The sequence below is a fragment of the Coturnix japonica genome, chromosome 30 (genome assembly GCF_054131305.1).
Source record: "Coturnix japonica strain WE chromosome 30, WE-NBRP24, whole genome shotgun sequence".
Classification (NCBI taxonomy): domain Eukaryota; kingdom Metazoa; phylum Chordata; class Aves; order Galliformes; family Phasianidae; genus Coturnix; species Coturnix japonica.
In genome coordinates, this window is record NC_140692.1 from 253,161 (window position 1) to 279,652 (window position 26,492).

The following is a 26,492-nucleotide window of genomic DNA, read 5'->3' on the forward strand; positions in this document are numbered from 1 at the left end:
TAATAATAGTGCTAGCAGATTCAATATACTAAATATATCTGGTGATAACTGGAAGAAGTATTTACTTTTAAATTATTTCTAATCAAAATTGCCTACGTCCCAAGCTGACCTCCCCGTCTGAATAATCCCATTATTTCAACATACCTCACATACTGGACGGTATCTTCCCTTGTTATGCAGAGTGCTGGGGTCAAAAAAGAAACCTCTGCTTAAAAATACAGCAGCAGGGAGCACGCAGCCCTTTCAACAGACAGGACCACTTTGAAGTTTAATACAGAAAATCTATTTGATATTTATTAAACTTAGTTTCTCCAGTTACAGTTTTGCATTGTACAAAGCATTTTAATGACACAGTAGTTAAAAAGATCTTTACAAATTGAAATGTGATACCCTTTTCTCCAAATATTTTAATTGCCATAAATTTGTTTAAAAATACACATTAAACGCATGTTTCAGACACTAAACTTTCTATAATCTCAATACCACAAAATACATAGAATATACTATACAGATGTGGAAAAAATCTAGTTAGTATATAATACTTTGCTCACCATTAACAGCTTTATTACGTGAAATGCACATACTGACTTAGAAATCCTAATTTGAGCCCCAAAGTACCCTTTGAAATTTCAAATGTATTGCAACAAATAAAATCACAGTTGGTGTGTTTCTTTAGGTTTTGGTTGAAGACGGACGCCTAAATATTCCCATAGAAACAAAACGTAACACATGGACTCGTCATGTACAAAGTGTGAAACAGAGACATCCCATTAGTTACTAGCAGTACCTTTCTGTATGATTCACAAGGGCTTCATTTATAAGAGACAGGTGAAAAGTTACCTTCCCTCACCCACAAACCCTCCCCCCAAAAAACCCTTCTTCATCAAATAATAATTTCAATTAAGATAAAGGATTTTTAATAAATATATAAGCACTTTATCCTCCATATACAAAATTTCTTAAAACAATTTAAAAGGGGGACCAGATACAAATGTCAGGAACTGTGCTTGCAAAAGTCACGCCTGGTCCTTAGAGTTGAGTTTTCAGATGTGTAACATCAATGCAGCCGAAAAGAAGCTCTGCAGAAGTACTGTGCACCCAACAGCACCGATTCCCCGGGCTGCATATAAAAACCAAGTCGGGGAACACTGCATTCCAATTTGCCTGTATCAGCTCCAATAGCAAACGCAGAGAGGTATGACAGGAGTAGGTACGTTTCCATTAAGTTTCCAGATGAAATTAAAACTTTTACATAAAGATGGCCTATATAAACCCTAACGCTGTAACACAGCGTTTCAAATTGTTCAGTATAGTGTATTCGATTGAAACTCAGCTGAGATCGGCAGAGAGCAAAGAACTAATGCTGTCGATAGCTGATCTAGCAACGACCAGAGCTCGTATTGAGAGAAAAATGTACTTATTACATCGCTAAGCCCTCCTTCCCTGCCTCCCCCCACCCCCAATACCGCTGCTTTCAAATGGCATCATGGCATCAGAAACCAATTCCTTGAAAAGTAATGGAGTTTGACATACATCACGATTCCCTGATTGATTGATTGCTTTTAGGTAACTTTCACACTGTGGAGATTTGCCTCCTGGAACAGCTCTGTATTTGTCTGAGTTGGCCACCAAAAGCTTTGGCTAGTCTTCACACTTCAAGATATCCAGCATTAACATACAGGTTTCCATAACACTGTTTCATTAGATGGAATAATTTAAACCCTGACCAAAATTTTTGTCAGAAATCTAGAAATTTGGAAGTTGCTTACTCCCCAATGGGTAATTCAAACTTGACTTGCTCAGGCCCTTAACATAAACGCTGCGGTGACAGTAAATATCTGTTAGGTAACTGAAATATTAAATACAGCAAAGGTAGTCTCTTTTTCCAATAGCTTCCCATTCTGGAAAACTACATCATTATCTGCCTACGGCTTTATTTTACTTGCCCCGGGCAAGCACATCATTCCCATAAAGTACTGACTCTGTATGTTGGGGCCATTCATAAATACATTTCAGGGCTTTTTTTTTTCTTCTTCTTTTCCTTTGTTATCACAGCAATCAAGCCTCAGCAATCTAAAGGAATATACATTGCACTCCTGTATAATATGCAAGATTTATCACCAGTAAGATGGTGACTCAGCACTCAATAAATAATATATCAATATAGTCAGTTGCACCATAATCTAAAAACAAGTATAACATATACTTTGGACAGACTGATTTCATATATATATACATATATATTAAAAGACACATACAATACAAATTGCATACTGCCATCAAAAGCCAAGAAGAGCCATTCACACGCTCTACTTTATGGCTAATAGTTTCAAATCAAAATAAAAGTATCGGGCTGTTTTACTCTGGTGTCCTGAAGATTTGTTTATAAGTATAAATGGTTGCACCTTACCATCTAGGAACCTGCAAGTTTCACAGCAAATCCAAATAATAGTGATATCTGAGCAAGCCTAGTCTGATTAAGCCATTTTTAAGATTCACCAACTGGGACCACGTTCGGTAAGGGAATTAAGATCTCAGTGTTGATATGTGCTTAAGATCCAATCGTCTAGGGAATTGTTGAGGAAGCTGGGAGTGAGGGATCCCCTCCTCAGCCACCAGCGCAGCCTGCCTTAGTGCTGACGCTGTCTGCATTTCCACTGCTGTTGTGTAGAGGTTAACAAAAGGACAGAGTTGGACTGTTAGTCTGCATCGTGGCACCGGGATGGAAGCATATTCAGTATTTGCATTTTTTTAATTGCTATGAAATCTGACAAAGTACACAACTTCTGTCTTAGAAACAATGGTAAAGCCCAAATCAGATATGCTTTTGGAAGCGTGAAATTTAAGTGTCTCTGATTGAAATAGCCACAGATGAGTAAGGCATTTTTCAAATAACAAGACCACTGTGTATCTCCCATACAGACAGAAAACCTGGGCAGCACTCCAGGGAATGTTTCCCTGTGACGGATTCTGTCAGCCATTTCAGGTCCACATTTTAACACAATGTAAGAAGTCTTTCAGTTACCCAAAGACCCATTGACCTGGGGACAAGCAAAACATTTTTGTAAGAGACAACTGCGTGTAACACCAAAAGGTATTTGTGGGACTCTAAGGAAATAAAAAGAGAAAATCCCAGAGATGAGACCATTCCTGCTTACAGTCATGGTCACGGTGCACAAAGGAGCAAGCTGGAAGCAGCCGCACCGGCCGGTGCAGCACTACACAAAAAAAAACAACTATGAATGCAACTCCTACAAAGGTATTTTTTATATAGCGTCAAAAGAGTGCTAGGCACTTTAGAGTATTAAAGGAAAAATTAGTTGACAGTGTCCTATTAACCAGGATGCAGAGTCTGAGGGTACAGAGTTTTGTCTCTAACAACAAACACGAAAAGAATGCGATCTTGCACAGTGATTTAATAAAAAGGATGCTCCAACCAACAGACCTGATCAGTGATTCAGCTCTAACGGGAAAAGTCACAGGTCCGCTAACCAAACACATGTTGGTTCGTATGTAGCAAAGCTCTTCTGGAAGTACAAAACACGCTGGAACACAAAGGAAGCTCTACGAATATGCAGCTACCTTTTAGTAGGTTACTCATTTCAAAACTTCTAAACTCTTAAAGCCCATAGGACATACTGCAGTACTAAGTAGCGTAGAATTCTATTCCGTCTTTTGAGGTTGCCATGATTTTGGCACTTAACCACGACGACACAAAACTTTAGTGCAATATTTTTTCCTGAACGTGCACGTTCATCTCTGGTACAGAACTAAGGGTTAAATGGGAGATAAAACAAAGCAGCATTCCACAATCGCACTCTAAAGTATTCAGAGCTTGACTCTTTAGAAGACCACTGCAATGAGAAGTCAGTTTGCATGACAGACACTGGTACTTTTGAAAAAGAAATGGAATTTTACCCAAGTACTGCAGAAGACCACTGCATACAGTACACCTGGTCCTGCTGTAAAACATCTGGTAAACAGTTCATAAAATCTTCATCTAAAAGTAAGGCATAAGGCACACCAGACATGTTAGGGGCACTAAGCAATACTGAAAGCAGTAGCATTTTAAACCTTTGACTCAGACAAGCACCTCATGTGGAAAGGTACTTTGGTTTTGAGAGCAGTCGACTGCAACTCCACAAACTGTTTCTGTTACACCAACTCGCTTCCCTCTCAAATGAATATTCTGCTCCATCAAATGCATCAAACACGAATGGGACCTTCATTAACATGGGGTAAATACAAGTTTTAAATCCATTCTGCATCAAAACGATTAGACAACTTCCCTGTAATAGCAGGTGTGCTCCCCCACCCCACAATGGCTGTTGCACTGTCATGCTGTAGTGTCCATTAACCACCAGACATTTTTTCAGGCAGAAAAAAAAATGGACCTCCGTCTCTACTTAAGATTCCTGATTTTCCAGTCAATGAGAAAGTTGCAAATGGCAGTTCTGGTAGGAATTTAACTACTGTTGGTTTTTTTCACCACAAAACTGCTGATTTTGCAAGTGTCAAAAAATGACAAACAAAATGCGTTTTAAATGAAGAGAGATTAAAAAAAAAGCACAAGATTGTCCATTTCAGAAACCTTTCCTATATGCCTTTCCTATCAGACCGAAGTTCATTCCTACACCATTACTCTGATATTACATTGAATGCAAATTTTTTCATGATTTGCTATAGTGTTAACCAATGGTTTGAAACTGCCTTGAAAGCAACCCAAGTCAGAACCAGCTAAATATTTTTCCATATAAATTTCTTTAAAATTCATTTAAATGAAGTATTTTAATACGTAGAAGAATATCTGGAATTTTTTCTATTTAGTACAAATTCTGCAATAATAAAACTCTAGCTGTCATTTATTAGTTGATCATAGGCATTAGGCATGAAAAGTATGGTGTTTCTACACGTTAGAACCTATCAATCCTAATTCCTTTTACAGGTTCTACCACCACAAGACATTACAGAGTAACAAAGCTCACAGAGTACTTAAATAAAGTGTCTATGTTTAATTTTTCCTAAGTACTTGGAAGGGTAAAATTTAGGGAAGAAACAGCTAAAAACTACCCAAAAACTGGGCTTTTCAAAATTAAAATTAAAAAAATTAAAATAAATAGGATTTAAACTGACTATTTACGTATTGTGACGTATGACTTTGACTTTTTCCAATGACTGATCCATCCATGATAGATTAGCCAAGCTACACCTTTATATGTAGCAAATTTAAAAATATTTAAATAACTTAAAAAGGGAATACTGAAGGAGTTCATTAACAAGATCGTTTTGGGTTAAAACATAAAACACAAATCAAGATGGGAGACATGTGAAAGCATTCTTTGTTTTTAGTGTCAACTAAGCAATGTGTTATGGCAGTCTTCCTTATTGACATGACACAGTGTTGTGGAGATAAATCAGAGGCAGCGAGAAAAATGTGTTCAATTTTCCATTCCTTCAGTTCGAAGTATCACTTGGCATCCAGGCGCAACCAGTGTAGTCCCTGACGGGTGTAACGCACTAGGTCTGTCATGATGCTCGAGTTAAAAACCAGAGGGCCCATAGCTTTATCCAGTTCGGCAAAGAACTCTAAAACAACAGAAACACAAATTAGGCACAGTCGTTCTCATTGGCTGCCGTAAGTGAAATATTGCTCTCCCTAAAAGAACACCACCTCAGCACAAACATTGCAGATCAAGGCAAAAGAAATGAAAGACGGCTGAAGATGGCAGAAGAAAGAGAAAGAGATCCTTTCTAAGCCCATTTCTTTACTGTTTTGCAGAAGGTAAGCATAATTACACTGTGGCCTAACTGTTACAAAGCATTCTTGGCCTTCTCCCTCGAATGTGTATATTCACTCCAGGATTTCAGAAAAGGAAATGCACCAAGTTCTACTTCCTAAAGAGAAAAACTTGCAGGAAATGCAAGACTTATTTATTTATTTTAAGCATAGCTGGTAGGAAATGTTAGATCTCCAACACCACCTGACAACCAGGACAGCCAGCCCAGAGCATCGCTGTCACCAAAGGAATTACTTTCCATCTTTCTTTTACAAAGGACCCAATTATTTATCATTATGCACTGTTAACTCCAAAATTGAAAACCTGTTAGAATTTAACACAATGTATACATCTTAGGTTACAACTTGCCTTTGCCTACCCTTACCTTTCTGTTCTTTAGACAGCTGTTCAGCTTGGTCCCAAATTTCAGTGGCATAGAGGAAGTTGGATGTAACTTGGACGTAGCTGGCTGCCATCTGATGGATCCTCTGGGGGATCGTCACCGAAGACCCACTCCCTGAAGGGTTGGCTGCCCCAGAGGAGTGATTTCCTGAATTCCCTGGAGACAGCTTTGGAGAGACTGGAGACGGCATACCAACAGGCTTGCTGCTTATCCAAAGGAAAACATTACATTGTAAAACACGCACACAGATATGTCAGGTGTGTCATGCAAATGTCTTCCTACAGCTCAGAACATGGGATGCTAAGGCACTCCTACTTCACACACTGAGAACTCAGGACTGGCCCTAAAACAAGTGAGCTTTTGAAAACCTCTCATGTTCCTCCAGCTCCTGTATTTTAGCCTCACAGCCAAATCAACATGCAGCATCTTTCAATCAAATCTGTTGTTTAAATAAATTGAACCTCACATAGTAATAATGAAAAAATTAAAGCAAGGCAATTATACTGCTGTTGTATTTTCAAATAACATGATGCATATCTGAAATGCCCTCCTAAAATTCTGGTTTTTGTTTTGTTTTGATAGAGTAATCTATAAAAAGTCTGTTGTCAGGTTTCAAGAACAGAAGTAAACTGCTGTACCATGGAAGAGCTTACTGTGAAAGCACTTGTAGCCATCTGGGCTACAAGTGCATCACTGCAGCACTAATAAAGCTATTGTTTTGAGAGCAAAAGCATTACATAAAACAACAAACCACTGAGACAAGTGACCTGTGTGTTAAGGACACGCTGAGAAGTTTTTTGTTCATTCCTCCCAACAAGGAGTTGCCTGAGAATATCTCTGTACAGCACATTTCTCAACCTCTTATCAGAACACTTACCTGAACAAAGGGATCAAAATCTAGACCTTAGAACAATTAGAAATTAGAACAAAAACAACAGAAGCTCAAGAAAGTAAAAGCTGCTCTTTGAGCACCTCAAACTCACAGTTTATGTGGAGAATGAGCTATAAACATAGAAATACAGGTAAACTTTTACTACCTACCTTCCCATACCAGGTGACGGTGCTTGAGAATTATTATAGGAATTCTGTTGGGAAAAAGTAAACGTATGTTTATACCTCAGCTAATTGTATTTTATCTGGTTGTTTAATTGCTCATTTCTGAACATGAGTTCTCATGGCTTTTCTTTTAAGCATATAATAATATCAAAATATCCTAAATAATATCAAAGTACTTTCAAAATTGGGAAAAGCATCCATTTCACTGATGACTAAGACACGAATCGGCAAAGTTTTAACTTTGTTATATCAACAACAAAATTAAAATTCTCTTTGAAGCCAACTAAATTTACTAAAAGCTGCACCAAAATATTAATAGGAAGCTATCATTAGGACCAATGGGTTGATGACATCATAGTCATGCTGTATCCTCCCAGCTTTAAACTGCTCAGCTTGAATGTACTTTCAAGGTCCATTCCTAAATTAGGGCATACTGGAAGTTCACGTGCAGCAATCTGAATACCAGGCAGAGGAATTTTAAGTAATGTAGAGCTTCAATTTGATTAGTTTTTTAATATTTGAAGAAAATATATATCCAATTACCTTCAGATGTTCAGTCAGAGTTTTAGAATATTTCAATGCACTTTCCTTTTTCAGTTTGAAAAGCCTTAGGTATAGTAGAGATTGGCACCGAAGACTAACCAAAGACAGAACAACAAAACATTTCCAGTTAAAGTCAAGCTTATCACAACATACCAAAAGTCAAAAATGGAGTACCCATGTTTTTAAAAGCTTTTCTCTCCCAACACTAAACAGCCAACTGTCAAACTGTAACTAGACAAAGTCCCACACCACCTTTACTTCTCAAGAAAGTAAAGAACAGTTTTGTGCCTTAAGCTGAAACTAGGTTGCAGTGACTTTACTGATACAGCCTTCACTTTTTTCTCATGTCAGGACACACTGAATCTGGTGCATGCTGCTATAGTCCCCCCTCCCTTTTCCACCTGACACAGTCAGCTTTGTTCAACTGCTTGCTGCAGCCATTTAATTAGTCCAGAAGGCAAATGACAATTCTTAACAGCCATTTCAAGTTTTGCCATATCACTGTGTGAACACACAGCAAAGACCCCAAACCCTCCTTCTGCTACTCCTCCCAAATCCAATAGATAATTTCCTTTCCAAGAAAGTTTCAAAACAGAACTGGAAATTCATTCAAATGAGTAAAGCAGCGTGCTCTGATTATGTTATTTTACTAAAATTAAAGCCAAGACCAGACAACAGTTTGCTTGTTAATGTAATCTCAAAGTTTCCCGAAGCATTTAGGTCACAGCCCAATATCAGCTGACCATGCAACCAACTCAACAGTAGTCTGTTATTTTGGAACACTATAATTTACAAAGAGAGCAAATGAAGAGCTCAGTTCATCAACAGTAACTTTATCAAAACACTAAGGATAATGAAATTCACAAAGGCACCTCTATCATTTTTAGCCATATTAACAACTCCATTGCATGCGACAAGTTACCAATGACATCGCGTTCTAAAATAAAAGCAGTAACTGACAGAACATTATGGAAGTCAAAGTTGAAGTCAGTCAGTCATTTTCTTAATAGCTGAAAGACTTTGCTGTTGTTAACAAGCCCTTACAGTAATCGATCTATAGCATCAATGGTACTGAACAGTCAAACAGAAAACTCCTATTTGGTTCAAAACACCTGAAAACTCAGTGTAAGACAGCATTTCACAGACTGAAATCTGTGTGTGTAATTAATCAGTGTGTAATATAAAGTTCAGGATACACGTACCAAAGCACTGCTAGCCTTTTGTCTGCAGCCGTAGCATCTGGTGCCAAGTAATTCTTCAGTTTCATAGTGTACCTATAAACAAATCACCAACAAGAAAACTATCAAGTAAATGAAACATTATACAATCATTTATCAGCCACCAAGTTCTTATGAAATTCAACTTTCAACTCCTTCACTGTTTCAGGTCTTTCCCTCAGACCCTAAACAGAACGTGGCTAGGCAATAATTGGAATAGTTCTGCTCTGCACATGTCACAAATTGTTAAGACATCACAAACTTTGGAATAAAGGATCTCAGCCCTCAAGAACACACTTGAAGCTTCAGTAACTGGAACAAAGTGGCTAGTGATCCGTTCTTAGTGCAGAGCAAGGGACTCCAAAAGTTAGTGGCAGAACATGAGTAAAATGCAGAAGCTTTGATTTCCAGCCCTCTTCCCCAACCATCTGAGTTCTGTGTGTGCTTTACAGCGCTTACTTGATTAATTCCACAGTTTCTGAATACATAGTGAACGGGGACTTGGATTCCTGAGCATTTTTCTCCAATGCATTCCCACACTCAATGAATGACACCACTGCATCTAGGTAGTACACAGCCTTCTCAAACCTGTCAGACTGAGAAGATTGGATAAAAAAAAATAAGGAAAATATTGAGAGGAAATACCAGAAAGTTCTAGTACAGACAGGCAGCAACACAGCACAAGCAGTAAACAAACCCCAGCATAATGTGCAAATACTGGATAAACATTGTAGATTTGCTTACCAATGCATCTGCATTATGTTTTAACTTCTTTGCTTCCTGTAAATAATGATCAGCTGAGTAAGTCCTACAATAGAAGACACATTTAAGGAGTCAGACCACCTACTCTGTACTTCCTTTTATGACAAAAGTTTGTTAATGTTACAGCTTTCACTTCATCCCCCTCTAACTCAAGTTACAATAACAGGAGGTACTGCATCACAATCCCATTTGGGTTCAAAAAATGAAGGCTCCTCTTTGCTACCAAAGACAACAACTGCTCACCATGGGCAAAGCAGACTCTGTTAAAAGAGAACAGGCAGCAGTGATATCCTGAAAGTGTGTGATGGATACATCAACACTTAAAAACAGGACAACCCTGGACTGTTTAGATCTACTGTTTGGTCCATCCACGCTCTGCAGGAACACACAGGGCAGACTAGAGTTTCTCCTCAAGGAGTGCACCATCTGCCAAATATTTGGTGCACAAAGCAGGCAGAGAAGCACGTTGCTGCAGAACAGCATGCAGATCTCCAGAGCATGAACTAGTATTCAGCATCTTTTGTGAAGCAAACAGGACAACCCTTCTCCACAGAAGAGCTCACTGTGCTGCAAGATTAGCACCCCCAAAAAGGGAAAGGCACCCTCTGCTTTTCTTACCTGTCATCAAAAACAAGTTTTGCTCTTCTGGACTTTGAGCTCTCTGTAGATGGAGCAGAAACAGGAGGGCAGTTCGATGAATTGTTCAGAATCTTCTCCTGAAAGGAAAATGGTCACCGAATCATGTCAAGACTTTTTTTTATTTTTATATTCTCAAAGACAAAGAGGAATTTACTGTACACATTTTTCCCATGATTTCACACTCTGTAAGCAGTAAGTTCAGTTTAGTAGCTGCTTTAGCTGCCATTCACCATACAATAACACAGTTTCCCTGAGGCTTTCATCTCATGCTGGCACAGGGGATGACACAGAGGCTATAATTAAGCTGAGCCCTACTACACTAGGAGATCTCCCTTATTGCTAAATCATGATTTTCCACTCTGAACAAAGAGGCTATATATACTTCTATGACTTCTCATGTCTTTCAAAAATAAACTACTGAATGTCTCTGGGTAGAAAAGATTAGTATTTCAGAAACACCAACTTCAAGGAGAAATAACAGCTGTCTTCACAACATGCTGCCCTTGCTCCCCCTAATTTTACATGGCTCAATGTGACACTTCAGGCTAAAGAAGGGACATCAAAACATCTTGTGAATTCTAAGTGAATCTCTTCTCACTAGATCAACAGCATAAGGCAATTTCCCAGCTTCAGTGTGCTTTCAGTTCTTTGGAGTCATCGTGACCAAAGGCCAATTACACAGAGTATTTAATAACCTGCCTTTATCAGATCCTTGCTAATTAGAAGGATCTCAAAGTTGCGAGGCACTGCACTTGCACAGCAATGCCCTAACTACCAGTGTAACATAAAACACCACCAAAACATGCAGGGAAATGCAGCATTTCCAAAGTATGAAAAGAAAAACATCAAACAAGTTAACAGCTGGTTTAGGGACAGTTCTATGCTGATGAATAAGGAAAGGCCAGAGCAGCAGTCTATGATGCAAATCTGCTATCTACAGGCTTCCTGTAAGTGCAGACACCGATGCACACAACCTTCCCAGGTTTCTAAAATTTCACAGTAATGGCATGTAAATTAATCCAGCAGGTCTCCCAGTTTAAATATTGCATGGACTTCACCCCAATGACTAAGCTACTTTCTGCCACTGCCGATGGCAATTTGCTGCTTCACTCCTCCCCAAATCAATTACCCTTCCTGAACACTTCAGAGCAATCAAGGAGAAATGGTACATTTGGAATCCCAAAGATAAAGGTGAAATCCCTCCAACTTGAACATATTACACTCAAATCTGGTTATACAACAGAAATTACTCTATGAAGATACCCAGATGTGCTCACAAGTTTACTCCTGTCCAGTAATACACATTTATATACTAATGAAAAAGCACATTACATATCATGACCTTACACTATCATCATCTTATAATGTTTTTGAAACCCTTCAACTACATATGTTCTTAATCTAAGTTGCTTAAAAAACACTTTCTGCATCACCTTTTCCACAGTGTTTTCTCTACTCTAACCACAGAGAGCTCTGTACCATCCTGATCTGGAATCAGATGAACCTTTCTAGAATCCTAGGGTGAAAAATGAGAGCCACAGCTTTGTATCTCAGCACTGTGCACGGACCCAGCTCCTGTTCTCCTTAAAACAAGGACAAGATCTGTACTTGCTCCAGCGACATAAGAGTAACCTCATTATTCATTCAGTGTGAGCAGATCTGTAGTGATATTTCACATTAACAAATTAAACAGCAAATACGCAGCATCTGTCATCAAAAGATGACTAAATGCACTTTAGTAATTAACATAAATATTTGGTAGGAATAAACATTAGCATTCGACAGTCTCTCCTAAGTTATTTTCCAATTTAGAGTCTAAGCACCATGGTACGAAACAAGGCAAATCTGAAACTAATTACATTTCAACAAATGCAAATTATTTAGATGACACTGCACGTCAAAATGCAAAGCCAAGAAATAAGTTCAAGGCATTCACAGAACAAGCCCTTTACCTTTGTTTCTTTAGCACTGCCAGAACCTTTTCCCTCTATCTTCCTCTGTTTAGAAGATGAGCAGCTTTTACTGCCACTGCTGCTGTCCTTACTAACGTTGCTGCTGGACTTCAAGGATGATGACGGACTGGCTGTCCTCTTCCGGGACCCGTGCTCTTGTTTGGAATCCTTCTGAAGGACTGGGGCAGCAGGAGATGGCAGTAAATCCTTCTCTTTAACAGCACTTGGTTTTAAAGACCTAGACAAAATGAATACATTCAGTTTTGTTTTTTACTTTTCAAAATAGAAATAAAACAAAAATCCAGCATCACTTCTTTTTTTCTCTCCACACCCTTCCCCCATTTAAGCCTTTTCCCTCTCCCTTCCCCCCCCCAAAAAAAAAATAATAAAACAAGATTTTTAATGTTAAACATAGCAAGACAGATTCAGAGGAAGCAAATTATCACCACAGTAACTAAACGTTACGAAGCCTGATTAAACTAGTTTTCACCACTTTATCTGTTCTGACCTGAAAACGCAGAAGGCAAGTTCTAACCATAAAACCACATCCCTCAACAGTTCTTAAAAACACCCTAAACACTTGTAATGTTAGAAATGAATGCCAGCGTTAGCGCCAGTCTGTCTATTGCAGACAAGTCAGCCTAACAGCTCAGAAAAAAGATGGCCCAGATAACTGTTCTCTAGAATCCATTGGCCTTTTGGTACAGTCTTACCTTGGCTGCTGAGGATTCCAGTTGCTAATTCTGGCATCCCTTTTCACAGAGAACAGTACACAAAATAACTATTTACATGAAGTTTTTGAAAAACCATCTTGTTGCATTTAACCAAGTGCCCTTCAGAAAATCACACCAGCAACAAAACAAAATATCAGGACTAAAGGAAAAAAACCATGACAGACGAGCATCCATTTTTTCTACATTTCTTAACAGAAACAAAGAAGGCATTTAACTCAGAAAGACTTCTAGCATCTGTAGCCAGAAGCTGCAGCTTCTCACACATCAGTAATTCAACAAATATTCGCTGTAGAGAATTTTTTTTCCATGATATAATTATATCAGCTGTCTGTTGTTTGATCTGAAAAAGGTGAACCCTTCATAGTAGGGTTTACCTAGTCAATATTTTCAGTTATGGATATGAATTTCCACCAACAACTAATGGAAACTTCAAACTGAAGAATCAGAAACCATGAAATATTACCCACTGATTAGTAAGGAGACATTTTGTTGTGGAGGAAGGAGAAGAAGGTAAGGGAGAGATGGATACAGGCATGAGTCTTCTCCTTGATCACTCTGAGCCTTCAGTGCTGAAAAGACAGGCAAGATACTCACTCCCTACTGCTAGAAGTCTTGTGTCCTGATGGAGCTTTTTCTTCCAGTTTTGTTTTCTTGCTTTCACTGGCTCTGTTTTCATCCTCATTCTGAATACAGCAAACAAGAAACACATCCAGATAAATGTCTACATTTACAGCTTCACGAAGACAGTAATTTTTCACATTTAACGGATTTAATTCAGTGGGCGTCTTGCAGCGTACAGAATAATACCTGTACAGGCTACAGAAACATCCCCTGAAGCAACTACCTTGTATCATATATTTGAAAAGTGGCAGTCTCAAGTTGTTCATTTTATAACACGCATATCACTATGAAATAACAAAAATCTGCCAAAGGCTTTGGTACGAAATCAGATTTTATGCTGGGGAGTCAAACACAGGTGTCTTATGAATGCCAGGAACTGTAAAACCCATGGAGTCTGTAAGAGATGTCGAAGACCAGATTTTTATATAAACCTAATCCTAAAGTTGAAGAGTTTAAGAGGATACACAATCTGTGCTACCTCCAGGAATGCAAGCTACAGTGCTAACACATCTAAAGGTACAACCCTCTGCCTTTCATGAATGAAAACTCCAATATTCCCTATTACAACGGCACAGGAAGGATCAATTTATTCTACATAGAATAGGTAGGCAAAGTAATCTCCTAAATTACTGAGCCACTGCAGTGAGGTATGACATTGGTTACTGGGCCATATGCTTAACCCCTTTAGCAAGATACTAAAAGGCTAAGATAACAGGCAAGATTTTATTTACGATACTGTTACCTGTTTATGTTTCCTTTTGCCTTTTGTGGAACTCTTATCAGAAGGCTGCTTCTGAGATTCTCTTGCATGCTTCTCTGGCACATTTTTCTTTTCCACTTTGGGCACATCAGCATCCTTGTAAGGCTTCTCTGGTATTCTTGATAAGAGGCTCAGGTATCCATTTTGTGAAGGTACCCACTTCACAATAAGTGGGTACCTTTCATCAGGATCGCTGAGTGGTGAAAGAAGCTCTTTCTCTTCCATAGGAGAGAACATTCTTTGCCGAAAAAAGCTGTCATCCTCCTCCATGGAAGATTTAACAGGAGTCCTATTGCTCTCGGAGTATTTGGGTGTTTGTGATGAAGGAGAAAGGCTTTCATTTTCATCTGAATCAGAGGATGAGGTATCTGTTTCTATGAATTCCCTGGATTTCTGGGCAGATTTGCTTGAAGCCTTGTATTTCTTTTTCTCTGTTGTAGGCCGAGGGGAAGATTTGGGCTCTTTCTTTATATTAGGTTTTCTGGAACCTTTAGTGGCTGCCTTATGCCTGTTTGAAGGTATGTTTGTTGCCATGTCTACTGGGGTTTCACTTTCTATTTTAAGACCTCCTCTAGGCTCTTCAACAGATGTCTTTTCTGCTTTCTTGGGCTGCTTTTTACCCACGGTCCTCCTCTGTGTTGAGCTGTCACTCTGGGCAGGTGATTTCTGCGTGCCACGACTGCTCTCTGAGCCCTTTTGGGTGGGTTTGGAATCTCGCCCTGGTGTTGAAGAAATCGAGTCCTTGGATCCGCTTTGATCAGCGTACCCACTTCCTGTTCCCTGATCCCGTCCCTCTTTTTTGTAGCCTTGTGAGGATGGGATGTTGCTGTCCACAGAAGAAGCTGGTGACACTTTATGTGAATTAACTTTGTTCAACCAGTTATCCAGTTGCCACTTGTTTATTGGCGGTGGCTCCGGCTAAAAACAAATTTCAATAAAGCACTGTTAGATACAGTGTTTCACGTGGCTTCCATCTTTTCTGCAGCCCTACTGTGCTGCAAGCCAAAGCAAGCGGTGCACTCGAGCATCTGAGGTCAGTAACTAATGAAAAATGCATATAACTACAGATAGCAGGTCTGCTTTTTCCTTCAATCAGAAGAACTGCAGTCCACAGGAAGCACTTGCTGCCATGGCATTCCAGACTAAAAGCTACTGGTCTTTAAGCTACTGTTCCCATGTCTTCTGCACTCCAACAGATAACTATGGTAAAAATCACCTCAAATAGCAAATGTGTGCTTATAGAAAATATAGTTATCATGTCAAATTACAGGTACTTTAGCAAAAGAATATGTGGAAATATGTGGAAATAATTCTACACTTGACAAGTTTTTGTTAAAAAAAAAAAAAGAGACCGAGAACATGTTCATTTTTTTCTGCTTTTAAAACTCAGGATTAATGCCTGATGACAGCCCAAATGCGTGACAAATCCTACCTCAGGGGATGCACTCTGTGATGGTTCATTAGCTTCACTATCACTGGAACTGCTTTCACTTTCAGAGTCAGATCCTGAACTGCTTTCAGACCCACTGTGGCTGCTTGAGTCATCCCTAGAATTATCTGCTCCTTCACTGTTATGTTGTGAAGGTTCAGAACTACTGAAAACAAAAAGGAAGAAAAATAAACAAACATTACTCAGTGCAAAGGCATCCTGGAAGTTCTTCCATTAGGAAGAATAAAATGTAATATTTTAACTAACATTTGCTAAAGAGTTCAACTGAGCACAATTCACCTTGTTCCCCTCCCCCCTTCACAATGTTGTCAGTATAATATTTGCAGAATATGTGTTGGCCACTGATTAAACTCTAATCACCTTCTGGTCTAATCAAAGACAAACAACTAACACTGATTTTAGAAACGAGATCAAGCCAGAAGCGCTGACTGGACCAAACATCACTACCATTGGATTGCAGCATAGAAAGTAAAGGAATGCCTACCTTCCAGGTGTGCTCCTTGGAACTCTTTTATCACAGTCCTGCAATTAAGAAGAAGAGCATGAGGCTTCTAGAAGCATATGCAATTACATTGCAAAGTATTGATATCAAGTCTTAAAGATTCTAAATACTTAGCCTGAAGAGTGCTCTAATTCAGAAATACAGAGGTTTAAATTTGCCTGCCTTTGGCTTGTACAAAAGGAAAAATAAATCACAGTTCTTTTATCCAAGCTTTTACCACAAACGTGTCATCTCAGAACCCTCCATATTCTGACAGTAGTTCTGAGATTTCCTATTTTCTCCAGTCCCCCATGCCATGTTTTAGAACCAGATGATACAAATTTTTACTGTGCTATTCCAGAAATGTTCCATGCCCCAGTAATTAAACAACTAAATGCACCATCTTCAAGTTTTCCATGTGAAAATATAATAAACAGCGGAACTGAGAACAGCAAAAAAAGCAGCATGGACTTCTGCTGGGTAGCACAGACTCAAGAGGTATGTTTAATTCAGCAGGCTGAACACCATCTCTGGCTGGAGATGCACAGAGTTAATATTGCCAAGGAGCAAAAGATACGATAAAAATAAAGGAGCTGCTAGACTTATAGTTACAGAAACAACCTGGGAGTAAAAGACACACACAGCAGCTCTTATCTTGAACAGTTGCTGCATGGACATCTGTGTGCCATGCACTCTTTAGCCAGCACAGAACATGAGGGGCTCTCCCTTAGGTGGCAGCCCATTGTGTGTGTTAGGAAACTGACTCTGTTTCCATTCCACATTTAGAGAAAGCCCATTTGAAATCATCAAAGCATGAGTCCCTAGGTAAAAAAAAAAAGTACTGTTCTCACAAAACCAGATCATTTTCCTCACATTTGCATTTTAGAGTACCTGAAGTTTGTTTGAAAACTTGCTAATTGTTTTTCGTACCTCAATTGCAAATTCTCCTTCAGCTGTTCAGTTTGCTGTTGGACTACTGAACATTGCTGATGTAACAAACCATCAATACACTTGGTTTATTCTACTGAATCTTTGGTATCTTGTGAACATACCTGCTCTCCATCGCTGTCTTCGCTACTGCTAAGTTTTAAGTCATCTTTCAACATACTAAGTAAGTAAAAGGGAGAAAGTGAGACAAGTTTTTCCATGTAATTTAATTACATTCAAAGCACTCTTCTATATTCCAACAAGTTACTGTTTATGCTACAGAGCTGGGTGTGTGGGTGAAATCCACAAGTTACCATTTAAAACATTTAATGTCTAAGAATGGCAAGTTAAGTCATTCTTTAAAGAAAACTACGGGCTGTAGTGCTTTGATTCCTTTGTTTGTTCTTTAAAGTTTAGAAAGGAATTCTGACACGTTTTACTAATGCAGGTGGAGCTAAAACATCTGCGTTCAACCTCTTACACACCACGGACAAGAATACTGTTTCCCATTGAATTAAGAAATGTGATTGCTTCATGTCTAGTGGCAAAATCCCAACTGTTCGACATCATAAATTTTCTACTATTCTTCAAAGGTATAATTGCTCCTATTTAGGGTAGTCATACATACACATACTATTTCATGACACTGAAAGTACAGGAACACAAAGAAAACATAGTGGGGTATTTGTGCTTATTTAAAAACACCTTCGTTACAAAAATAAAACGTCTTACTCTGTCTGGTTCGATTCACATCTGGAGAAAGAAGATAAGAAAGGATTAGAATACTTCCCAATTTCACAGTACAGCTGTTCTACTTATAATCTGAAAAGAAACAGCAACCTCGAGAATCTACTTAGACATCTATTTTCAGCTGCTACCCTTATCAAAAGATGCATTTATCTCACTTTTTAACGCTTTCTTAACAGAGCACAATCGCTTTATCGGAAATTCTATTGACACAGCAAACATCTCCTCACCCCTCTTCCCATGCACCTCACTTTAACTAATGTGAAGTGCTAACTCCAGTTCTTGCACCTTCCTACACCCTCCCATTCTGGAACCAGCACAGCCCTTTCATAGAGGACTACACTGCTATAACAAAAGAAAAGCCAAATGATGAACTCCTACTGCTACCACTTATTGAAGTGGCTGTGTATAAACATCTGAAACCTCATGTTTTAAGGAACTGACATAGTCTATAATAAATAAATAAATGAACAAGCCACTCTTCAATTATTTCCCATTTCTTTCTCACAGATGATTTGTTTTTTAATCTTATTAATACTAAAAATGTAAACAGAAAAACTAAACTTCATTTCGTAACTGCATCACAAATACTAACTTAGAATACCTTCAGAATCTGCAGTTGCTTTCAGTAAACATTCCATCAGGTGGAATGGGCATTTTTTGTTTGGAAATTGTATTTAAACAGAATGTAATCAATTTTCAGGTATGAATAGGGCAGAAGACAGTTAGATTCTTCCTGCTGCTTTTTTATTTTTTCTTTCTGATGTCTGATTAATGAAGCATAATGTTAGGTCTGTGTACGCAACTAATAAAAATGCCTGTCAGTCACTTAAGAGAATGAGTAACTACTCGTACAAACTTAACTAGATCTCAAACTTAATTTACTGTCTCCTCTAATAACAGAACAGTTCCTCATCCTATTTGTGCAACTGCAACAAGCTGTTGCAGCTGACAGCTTAGCAATGCACGTTTAGTAAATCCTGTCCCATCCTGCCCATTCTCACACACTGATACACTTCCAGCTCACCAGCCAATTCCTAGGGCCAAACTCCTGCTCAGTATCCTACAGCTGAGAAGAAAGCAGGGGGATGGAAGGAAGGCACAGCGCACCTGTTACACCGGTGTGCCATTATTTGCCCTACTGTTCCTGAAAATAGGTTGAAATCAACTTTTTTTTCCCTCTCCTGTCAGTTAAGTGTAAAGCATGGCAAAGAGTGTGCAAGAACTGACACATTCTGGTAAAGAAACAGCTACTTCCAGAATCTTTTAAAAGTTGACTGTTACGTGAGAAATGTTTTCTCAACTGCTACTTACGATTTGGATTGATGGCCATTGGATGTTTTTGATGAAGGATTATATCGTTCTAGAAGGAAAAAGAAATAACGCTGTACTCTTTTGAACACAGACAGCAAAACAGTCACTGCAAAGTGGACAGAACTAAACAGGCTTAGCCAAACAAACTCAAGAATGGCGGAGTGAACAGGAGAAAGAGGGACCAGCTGACGTCAGGTGCAGCCTCTCACACATTGACCAAGTGAGAGAGGAGCAGAGACAGACTGCCAAGAGAAGCAATGACCTTAATCAAGAAAATCTAGAAGGCTTTTTTAAATCGTTGCTGTCTAAACCAACACACACTTAATATGTTTCTGAAGGTGTGAAAAACTTCTGCTTCTATCAAGGTAGGATACAAGTGACAATCCTGAAGTAAAAGAGGATAGGTCTAGCTTAGATATTAGGAAGAAATTCTTTAGTCAGAGTGTGGGGAAGCCCTGGCACTGCTGCCAGAGAGCTGTGGGTGCTCCATCCCTGAAGCCAGGCTGGGTGGGACCTGGGCAGCTTGGTCTGGGGGGAAGCTTGGAACTGGATGGCATCTAAGGGACCTTAGAGCCCAAACCCTCCCATGAAAATTATTCTATTACCCTCTACATGCTGAGGAGATCAATTAAATCAAGTTTTTAATCTGTTTCAGCATTCCTACGCAGCTTTTTAGTGAATGAAAAGTCTTTAAATCCAAAAAGCAAACTCATAAACCAAACCCTACAGTTAGAACACTGTGATATAATCTGCTTTTTGGTTTGTCTTCTTTTTCCTTCCCTGTTCTTTAGTTCTAGTAAATTACTAAACATAGCACAACAGAAACAATATCTGAGGTTGTTGGAAGTGTCACAGAAAACTGAAAATGGAGCTGAGAAATGGTTCTGTGTTTTTATCTATTTGGCCTCCCTGATGACATACCTAAAGATCAGCTGTTTCCAGAATGTAACCTATTGGCTAGCCTTATGGAATTAAGTTTTAATTTGTTTCCTTAATTCCCCACTGTATTAGGAGTTTAGATTAAGCTGCTTGTGAATACCTAAGAATAAACCATTCTGCTTTTACTATTTAATCTGTTTAATCACTTTGACAGGGACTGGTAAGACTGTTGGAAGGCAACAGCACAAATCTAATTCATTTTTGCCAGATATGTTACCTGGTTAAATGCTTCATTTCAGTAATATTCAAAATGAAGACACAGTCAAATAGGAATAAAAGGTGCATTTGTCTAGACTTTGGAAATACATTCTGGGATAATACACTCAAGAATATTAACAATTCTTGAGCAGTTCTCTTCAATTTTCATATCCATAATGCGAAAGTGGACAAGAAAAAGGAAGAAAATGCATTGTGCTTTTTCTATTAAAATATGAACTTCGTTGCTTTCCAGCATACCCAGGGGTTTTCTCTGTGGGTGTTTTCACACTCAGCTATTTTCAATCATATCAACCAAGGAAGCCTATTTTTCGAGAATTAAAAAAATAACAACAATTTAAAGAAACAATTTTATTTTTTTCCCCTTTTCTAGAAGTTATGAGTGAGTTACACAACAGTTATTAACTTTCCAGTTCTCAGCAAGAAGCCACAAATAAAATCAAGTGTTTATTTCATAAGTCTTGAGAAAATACGGACAATTTTTACGTGCAACCCATTCCATTACCAGCCTGGAGAGGTCTCATGATCTAATGGCCTGACTTCTTAAGGGGTACTAAGAATACTCAGTTGTAACAAAAACACTGCACATAGGAAAGGAAGTTTAATGTACTTACTCTGTTCTCCAGTGCCAAAACTGGACTGTTGAGACTCCTAAGGGAACAAAAGATCACAGGAGTTTTTTCAAAGGGAATTTTAACATCTCAAAAATCATGCCATAATCAAGCTATTGTTCTGACTTTAAAGGATGGCACATATCCTTTAAAAAACAACAACAAAACAAAACCAACACCTACTCCCAAAGAAAACCAACATGCTAAAAACAAAACCCAGTGGTAACAACCAAACAGAAACAGGGAGCCCTTTCCTGGGCCCAAGCTGCCTTCCCCAGCAGTGACAGAGCAGCGAGTACATGGGAAGAGCATCCTTAGCTCATCTGTCCCACTGACCCATCTGTCCCTGCTTGCTTGCTTGGAAGATGGGCCACGTGCAGTTGTCATACACAGTACCTGAATCTCCAGAAACTGTGCAACTTCTGCAAACCCTATCTTCCCTTTCTCACCTTCATCCAAATCCTCATGTAACTGAGCAACCTGGCTGTATAAAAGCCAACAGACAGTGATAAATACCTGCCTCGATATACAGTGGATTTGCTGTCTATGAAACTAGCCTTGAAAGACAGAGCCTCGCCAATTCTAGCACTGGTAAGATCTCTGTATTCCTGTTCCAGAAAACCCAATTCTGCCTCCTGAAACACAGTACGTTATCAAACACTTGAAATGTTAAAAAATAAATAAATAAACAAATAATCAGAGAGTATTGTGTTACTGAAAACCTACTTCTAAGCTAGTGTGCCATTTTAAAATAGGACCTTCCTGACCTCCTTTTAAAATGAGGACAACTGCTGACCTTACGCATAAAAACAGAGAATGTTTGAGTCAATTCACCAAGCTGATAGATGTACTCTGTGACAGTGAATTGCAGGGGTTTGGGGCACAGCTGTACAGCAGTCTTCACAAACAGCCAGCTCAGTGACGTGATGCAATTTATAAATGCAGTTTCCAATTGTAACTTCATAAACACACAAAAGCTCTACATGGCAAGGCATACTTACATATATCTGACTTCCTTTAACATTTTTATTTCAAAAGTGGCAGCAGTTGAAATCATGACTTGAATGAGTATTGTCAGTGGAATGGAGAAAGAGTGCAATTTTCTCAAAAACAAAACCTCTTAGGGAACTTTAAGATGTTCCCAATGCCCTTCATCTTTACTGACTGAAAGAAGAGACATTAAAATCAACCTATGGTTAAACTGCAAAGTCAAGATCAAGTTGCAGAAGTCTTCTTACTTCAACAGAGAGCAAAAGCCGTACTCTCTTCAGAATACAAACTGATTCTTATCTTTCACACAGGTTCAATGAGTACAAGCATGATTCCTCAGTTTCCTTTTTCCTGTCAACTAAGACAAGTAGGTAAATACTTGATAAAAGTACCTGATAAAATGTAGGTAAAACCAAAAAAAAGACCCTACAGTAATCAAAATACCACATATGCAGAACGACTGCGCTGTGCTGAGCACAAGATGAGTAACTGGGACTGTTCTCATCAATGTACATACCATAAATTCTACAGAAAGTGTCTGCCTCAGTGCTTACCTCAGCCAGCTTCCTATTTCTAAGGCAGTATTCCAGTTAAGGGCACTTTAACGAGGTGTTATGCTTAAATGTGCAACTTCTTCCAAATAACTCACCATCTATTTTGCCTCTGAATACACGTCTCTCAGAAACTCAAAGATTAATAAAGAAATAAACAGAAATATATATTTTTTCAAGTCCAATTTCTTGAGAAAGAAGAAATTAAGAACATTTTGAAGGATGGAAATGCTTTTCACAAAAGCACAGCAGATTGCAGAAGTTAAGTGGAAGACACTTCAACAGGTAAGAAACCATTGCTTGGACTCTGACACAAAATGGTGATTAGAATGGTAGTCAGGTACATAATTCTTACCTGTCCATTTTTGGTTTGGCTGTGGTGAATAGGATCCATTTCCATTTAATATCTGACAACCCAGGTCAGACCTCACTTTTAATTCTCAGAATAAAGTTTCTGGATCACAAGGATCACAAGGGATCGACGCAACTGACTGCTGCCTTCACAACTACTACAGCACGGGACACTGAGCAAACCCAGAGACCAGTGCACCTCTTCAGAGATGTCTGCAGGTCACCGCTCAGGTACACAGACATAACAGCTGTCAGTGACATCACACTCCCTGTTCTATGATGGAAAGATTCCATCCAATAAGAAACAGCTGCATTTCTGAATATATTTTACAAACACACCAGTCCTCCTGCTCTGCATTTTTTGACTGTGAACCCCTGGCTTTAAAGACTTACACAGGATGAAATTACAGAGCGTTAGGTGATGGGATAACATTTTTATCAAGAGTCAGGAATCTGTTTTTCACAGCACCCATAAAACTTTTTATGACCTATTTTCATGAAGTTTTATCTTCTGATTCAAAGACTTCCTGATAATTATAAGATATATTTATAGTAATGCAGACAGGCCCCAGTCAGGATTTTGGGTCCCTGCAAACACTTGCTGCACACAGGGAAAATGATCTTATGCCAGCAATCTTAGACATAAAATCCACCCATCCACCAAAACGAGCCTCATTTTCTACATGTAGGCAAAGTGTACCAGACTTCTGCACACAAGAGAAATGCTGTGAGATGCTGCAGCATATAACTTGTAAATAAATAGAAAGTTAAGGAGAATAAGATTTTCTAGAACAGTGTGGCTTGATTCAAGTAAACCAGCGCTGTGTTCAGCCTTCTGAATTCTGTTCCGGGTCTAGGCTGTACAAGCCTACGGCTCACTAACTTGCTGGAATTTGGAGAAATCCCACTGCCAAGAATGACAGAGGGGAGAAGGCAGAGGAAATTACAGACTTTGGAAACAGAGAATTTGACAAAGTTCCATGGCTAAGATGTACGCACACAAAATAAATAGGCTGGCAGAAAGTTGAAAGGCTCAGGGCAGCCATACATGGAATTTTTTCGCAAACTTTGTGAAGAAACAGAATCCAAGGTTGACAGATTCAGAAAGAAAAACACAGCCTCCCTTTTGTGTTCAGACGTCAACAAGGCTGTGCAATATTATGCAGTTCCTATCTGCAGCACAAAGGCCTTTGTATTTCTGCACACTTTCTTTCCCCCCCTGAATCAAACAGCCACTGAGAGAAGAACGTAGGCAACACAGGCTGCTGACACCAAAGCTGCCCATAGCTCTGGGCTACCCAGGCAGTGACAGTACCAGGACCATCCAACCTTCTGTCAGCCTGTGGCACTTTGGTGGATGTGCACTTACAACACACAGCCTGGAACATTTGGCCAAAAAGCAACCATGAGTTGTAGTCGGAGCCTTTTGGAAAGCTCCATTCACACACTGCTCTGAATTCTTAAATGTTGAAAAGCTGGATAACTTAAAAAGTAGTCTGTCTGTGTGCTTCAAACAAAGAAGTAACTAACAACTCTATTAAAATCTTTGATCAAATTTAAATGCAACTTTGCCCAGTTATCATTTTCTCATTTTATTTCATATGGCCAACAAAGTATCTGTGAAGAAGATTTATCCTTCAGCCTGGGAAGACACAAAAACACCCAGGACACAGAACTCTAAGAAAAGCATTATTTAAAGCATTGCTTTTTAGGGAGGCAGGTGAAAGGAAGCAAACTAAAATGTCAGCCATATCTATTTATCAAAGACTACCAAGGGCTGAATGAAAGAACTGCCATTAGCAAATAAAAAAACGCTTCTATGTGTTCTTCTGCATACAGGCCCCTTTAAAACTGCCCTCTTGATTGCACGTCAAATAGGATTTCCTATACAGAGGAGATTACCACTGTCTTAGCAGAGGCTGAGAAGACACCTGTTCATAGAAAATAATGACTAAATCCCTACAGGCAGAGAAGAGAAGGAAAAAGACCAAAATACTTTGCAATACTTCATACTTATTTTGACAGTTTACACTTATTTTGATAGAAAGAAAGCCAAATGAAAAGTGTCTATTGATGCCCAATCCATGCTTATTCTCTAAAAAATGAAGCCGTTGTTAAAATCTACACAGTCAATAGAGTTTTTAGTCCCATGCATTAGAAGGTGAAGGAAACAGGCAAGCAGCCACACAAGTGAAAAATACTAATTAAATGGCCTGAAGATCCCTGTATCTTAAACCCCTACAAAGAGTCACAGTGACCCAATTCTCCCCAACCAACCACAGTAATGCAGTTCTTTCCCTCCCTCTGCTCATCTTTTTCTCCCTCAAATTTCCTCTTTCCCCTGAGAGGCAGATGAATTACAGCTGACTTCAAATAAATGGATCAATCACTTCACAAACTCAGTTCTGTTATTTTCTTATATTCCAATTCTCATTCTGGGCAAAGAAAGTGGATTTATTTAATCTGCAGCCAAATTCTAGGCCTTCAGGCAAGTTTCAACAGGGATTTTAAGTAGTACTTCTGTACAGCACCACTTAAATTGACCAAGAATAGTTGAAACACTAACCAGTGCTTCAAAGAATGTATAGGTGAGCTGCATGGAAGACTTTAAGAACTGTAGACATTGTCACCTTAAAGTCTATAATGTATTGGTCAGACAACGCTTTACTTAGCAGTAAAATAACATCAGCTCAACCTCACCACTCAGTTATGTAATTTTTAATTGGTATTTATACTGGAATAACTTGTTGCCAACACAGTTATAGGGGTTCTTTCCTGAAAAACCAGTTGGGGTTTTTTCTGTTGTTTCTTTTTTGCCCTTCAAATCAGTTTTACTGTATCCCAACCAGCTTTAGTTAGCTTCATACTTGTAGGTTTTAGTTATCAGGCACAGCAAACAGAAGGGAAGACAGGAATCAAAAAACTCACAACTTCCCTCCTGAGGGAGAAAAGTCTTCAGCTGCAATGTTTGACCTCCCGCAAACAAAACAGAGATAAGGGAATGGCTTTGTTTTCAAAGTGAGTTTTGAACTGTATAATGAAAACCTTCAATGGTACCACTTAATGACCACTGCAGCAGAAGCAGAAAAAAGGTTTTTTCAAAAAATAAATTATCTTGTCTCATTATCCCTTTCCTCCCTTGAAAGTAGTCCCTGCTTCATAAGTATTAGCATAAATCTGCCTATGGAGATGATTAGTAACTAACTGTCCATCCTTAGTTTCAATACTTGCTTAAGTGCTGGTTAAGGTGACAACTGGGACCTGAAAAGATTTCAGATATAAACAGATTTGTAGCACATATTTCCCTACAATTTCCACTACAAAACAAAAAAACACATTTGTACAAATGGCAGAAACTCACAACTTTGTACGGTTCAGCAAAGAGAGGAGAGTTGGGTGGAAAGGCTTCTTCACCCTGCTGGATTTCTTGATTTCGCCTTTCCCTTTCTTT

The 26,492-nt window shown here is 38.9% G+C and overlaps 1 protein-coding gene across 2 annotated transcripts; it reads right to left on the reverse strand.

Annotated features, from left to right (window-relative positions):
• Positions 1-260: 260 nt before the first annotated feature.
• On the reverse strand, positions 261-26,492 carry LOC146755729 (AF4/FMR2 family member 4-like). Of its 2 annotated transcripts, none has more exons than XM_085525261.1 (18): positions 26,403-26,492; positions 21,153-21,189; positions 19,384-19,432; positions 18,055-18,075; positions 17,448-17,502; positions 16,399-16,436; positions 15,897-16,059; positions 14,447-15,382; positions 13,678-13,766; positions 12,350-12,587; positions 10,377-10,474; positions 9,741-9,804; positions 9,456-9,592; positions 8,982-9,053; positions 7,780-7,873; positions 7,222-7,265; positions 6,163-6,383; positions 261-5,586 (listed from the first exon to the last, which is right to left on the reverse strand). In XM_085525261.1, the coding sequence occupies exons 5-18, from the start codon at positions 17,499-17,501 to the stop codon at positions 5,468-5,470; spliced, it is 2,367 nt and encodes a 788-aa protein (XP_085381387.1). In that variant the 5' UTR covers position 17,502; positions 18,055-18,075; positions 19,384-19,432; positions 21,153-21,189; positions 26,403-26,492; the 3' UTR covers positions 261-5,467. The 2 variants fall into 2 exon arrangements, with proteins under 2 accessions (XP_085381387.1, XP_085381388.1); XM_085525262.1 differs by lacking the exon at positions 26,403-26,492 and adding an exon at positions 23,046-23,274.

Coding starts and splice junctions, on each gene's coding strand:
- LOC146755729 (XM_085525262.1), bottom strand. CDS start 23,090: ATGGAAATGGATCCTATTCACCACAGCCAAACCAAAAATGGACAG. Junction 6,384..7,221: donor CCGTCACCTGGTATGGGAAG/GTAGGTAGTAAA, acceptor TTGGATAAGCAG/CAAGCCTGTTGGTATGCCGT. Junction 5,587..6,162: donor GCTGTCTAAAGAACAGAAAG/GTAAGGGTAGGC, acceptor CTGTTGTTTTAG/AGTTCTTTGCCGAACTGGAT.